Source organism: Pterocles gutturalis, unplaced genomic scaffold, assembly GCF_000699245.1.
Source record: "Pterocles gutturalis isolate BGI_N339 unplaced genomic scaffold, ASM69924v1 scaffold1612, whole genome shotgun sequence".
Lineage (NCBI taxonomy): Eukaryota > Metazoa > Chordata > Aves > Pterocliformes > Pteroclidae > Pterocles > Pterocles gutturalis.
The window spans coordinates 6,725-10,229 of NW_010107599.1; the positions used below are offsets into that span (position 1 = coordinate 6,725).

Sequence of the window (3,505 nt, forward strand, 5' to 3'; positions counted from 1 at the left end):
CTGGGGTGCCCATGTCCCCTCCAGGCTGGATGCCTGTGGCCAGGGTCAGTTGTTCTGCGCAGCAGGTCAGGGCGACGTGGTGAGGATGCTCAATGGAGGGAGCAAGTGCTGCGGAGCTTGTCCTGGTCACTCTCCCTGCCTGCATCCCGGCTTTCCCGAGGGTATCCCTCTGGCTTTGCCTTACCCATCGCTGCGACTGTCCTTGCTGGAGGTCCCTGCTGTTGCAGCCCCGAGGGCAGAGAGGGACCAGCACCGCCCTGCCTCTGCCTCTCCCTGGGCAGAGCTTGGAAACGGTTCTCCCCAACCCGTGGGCGAGCGCTGAACCAAGGAGGCAGCTGGCTGAGCCAGGCCTTTCCCGAGGGTATCCCTCTGGCTTTGCCTTACCCATCGCTGCGACTGTCCTTGCTGGAGGTCCCTGCTGTTGCAGCCCCGAGGGCAGAGAGGGACCAGCACCGCCCTGCCTCTGCCTCTCCCTGGGCAGAGCTTGGAAACGGTTCTCCCCAACCCGTGGGCGAGCGCTGAACCAAGGAGGCAGCTGGCTGAGCCAGGCGCCTGGTCTGGGACAAGGCAACACGAGAAAAATGTGGGGATTTCCCAAAGGCGTTCCTGCGGGAGGAGGAGCAGGGCTGGCAGGTGGGTAGCATGCTTGCTGGAGGCTCTGCTATGTGAAGTGAGGCTCTTGCAGGAGCCCTGACCCGTTTGTCTTGGCACAGCCTTCCTCGGGAAGTGTTTTGTCTCTGGGGGAAGGCTGGGGCGCAGGATTCAGCCCCTCCTGCCGTGCCACTTTCTTTTTGAAGCTGGCGCCGGGATGAGGAGGAGAGGGGCATGTGCATCCTGGGGAGCTCGTGCCGGCATCCCCCATGTCTGAGATGGCAGCGGTGGGGATGGAGGGGGAGCAGGGATGCTGCACTGCCTCCCGCTGGGTTTGTAAGTGCTGCTCTGTAAGATGCAGAGGACCGAGAGCCTTGGTGTTGGTCTGCAAAGCTTGTTCAGATGCAGAGAGGGGCTACATGCCTTGGATGTGTCCCAAGTGCCTTACGTCAGCATGTAGGGAATTCTAGGGAAGCATCAGCTCATCCCTTCCCTTGGCTGGTGAGGTGGGATGGCTGGGACAGGAGGGACAAGGGATGGGGCTGCCAAAGGTGCTGTAGTCAATGGGGTGGAGGCGGGAGATGGCTGGTGGGCATCTGGGAGGTCTGGGATGTTGAGGGATTGGCAAAAAGCTTATCTCTTCTGTTTTCTTCCGACAGCCGCTGCAGATCGACGACAATTTCTGTGGCCAGGATTTTAACCAGCCGCTGGGCGGGACTGTCACCATCGAGGGGACCCCGCTCTTTGTGGATAAGGAGGATGGGATGACCTCGGTGGCTGCCTACGACTACAGAGGACAAACCGTCATCTTTGCGGGCACGCGGAGCGGGAAGATCAAAAAGGTAGGAAAGCCCTCAGGGGTGCTGATGGGGAGGGATGGCTGCTCGCCTTTTTGGGGTGCAGGTAGGGCTGTGCCTCTGTCATAGCCTGACTTGATATATTGGGGGTAACGTGCAAAGGGCCAGTGAGGGGCAATTTCCCCTTGCTCCTCTCTGCCAACCAAATTTACAAAATCCCTGTCTTTGGGAAGGGTTATAACCCAGGGAAGTTGAGTCCTGGCTGCTGGTGGATCAGAGCCTGTCCCGTTGTGTCTCGGGGCAGGTGGGTTTGCCCTGTAGCTGCTGTGGGGTGGGCTCTGTCTGTCCGGGTCCGTATGGCTTTGCTATTGACCTGTGCAGGGTGGGCAGAGGTGGGTGCTGATGGCTTCAGCCTGGCACGGGGGAGACTTCTCTTCCCATACCCCCCACGGCACAAAAGGCTGCTTGTTGATGGTAATTAGCAAATAGCTCCCTGCATGCCTTTCTCTGCCTGCATCTCCACAGGGCACGGATTTCCTGTTATCATAACATCGTGCCTATAATTACAGCTGTACATGCCCTGGACAAACACAGCTTGCATTAACTGTATCCTCAGCCAGGGAAAGGCAGCGGGAAGGTCCTGGTATGGTCTGTGCCGAGGGCAGGAGGACCAGGGCTGGGCTGGAGGGTCCAGCCCGTTGTTGTGTGGATTATGAGATGCTCCAGCACCCCATCCTGGGTGCAGCACCCTGTGTTTTTGCTGCTTCTCCTGATCTGTGCTGGTCAGGGTGCTTTGGGAGAGGCAGGGTGGCTTCCCAGGCAGGAAGCAGGAGGAGGGTGACATTGCAGGCGATAGTCCCCATATGTCCTGCTTGCCTTGCCTGTGTTACCCCTGGACCCCTGACCTGCCTGTGGCCCTGCCTATTGGCAGTGCAATTAGGGGCAGGGGGGATGTGGGCATTGTGTGCTGGGGCGGGGGCCAGGATGCTAGTGGTCCTCTCCAGCCTCCCATCCTCCGCTTGGCTCTCTACGGTCCTTGGGGTGGGGGGGGCACGGCGGCGCCGGGGCTGAGCAGGGCTGCAGGGAGCTGACGGAGGCAGCTCGTCCTCCCTTCCGGATCGATGAGGGATCCGTAGGGACTGGTGTGGTGTTGCTGGCGGCTTCTCCTGCCGCTGGGCTCCAGATGGGAGGTTTGAAATGGGGATGGGAAGGGAGGAGGGTTCACAAAGCCACAGGGCCAGTGTTACACCTCTAGTTCCTTATTTATCCAGAGAGGCTGGGAGTTGCTTTTTACAGGGCAGATTTTTTTTTTCCTCTCCCTCTTTTTTTAGTTTTCCTCTGGTCTGTGTACTTTCAGAGCCACTTGCAAGCAGCGATCTAGGTTGGGTGGCTGGCCGGGCTGCAGGCTGTGTGCCACAAAGTCATGGCTGAGGCCAGGACTCGGAGCCCAGGTGTGGTTTGAGCATCCTCCTCTCGTGCGGGGCTTTCCCCACCTTTCTTGCTGCTGGTTTCTAAATTCAGTGCCCCAAAGAGCTGGTCTGGCGCTCTGGTCCTGCAGCCCAGGAGGACACGGAGCGAGAGCTCCATGGGGAACGCGGAGCTGGGTCTCGGTCCTGTCCCAGCACTAGGATGCCAGGCAGGTTTTGTAGGCTCGTCCTACCTGGAGTCCCCCAAACCCCTGAGGTCGCAGAGCTCTCTGATGGCAGCATGGGAGCACTTTGCAGGCTCTGAGCCCAGCACTGCCAGGTCCCCCCTCTTGTCCCTTGCTGTGACCTTGGGGTGGGCAGCCCACCGCCCCCCCTTGCCCTGCCAGTCCAGCAAAGCGCTGCCTCAGCAGCTACCTGATCCTGCCGCCTGGCTGCTGAAGGGAGGGGAGGGAGGGCTCCCCCCTGCCTGGGGAGCGCGAGAGGGGGGCTGCTGACCTGTCCCTGGGTGGTGCCGATGTGTCCTCAGCCAGGGGATGGGATGCCTGGCAAGGTACAGCAGAATTGGCCCCTCCAGGCAGAAGGTGCAGGAGGGGTGCATCCCCTAGCAGCAATCACAGTCCCTTGGCTTTTAAGCTTTCGGTGTTTCCCACTGTCCCCTTGGCAAGCTCCTGCGTTAGGCTTGGTGCAGCC

General features: G+C 60.3%; 1 protein-coding gene across 1 annotated transcript in view; it reads left to right on the plus strand.

Annotated features, from left to right (window-relative positions):
- The window catches only part of LOC104472450 (plexin-A1-like), a 71,266-nt gene that overhangs the window by 5,623 nt on the left and 62,138 nt on the right, over positions 1 to 3,505 (plus strand). The window contains exon 2 of the mRNA XM_010088142.1: positions 1,251 to 1,433. Within this exon, the coding sequence (XP_010086444.1) occupies positions 1,251 to 1,433 (183 nt within the window). The remainder of the gene's footprint in view (positions 1 to 1,250; positions 1,434 to 3,505) is intronic.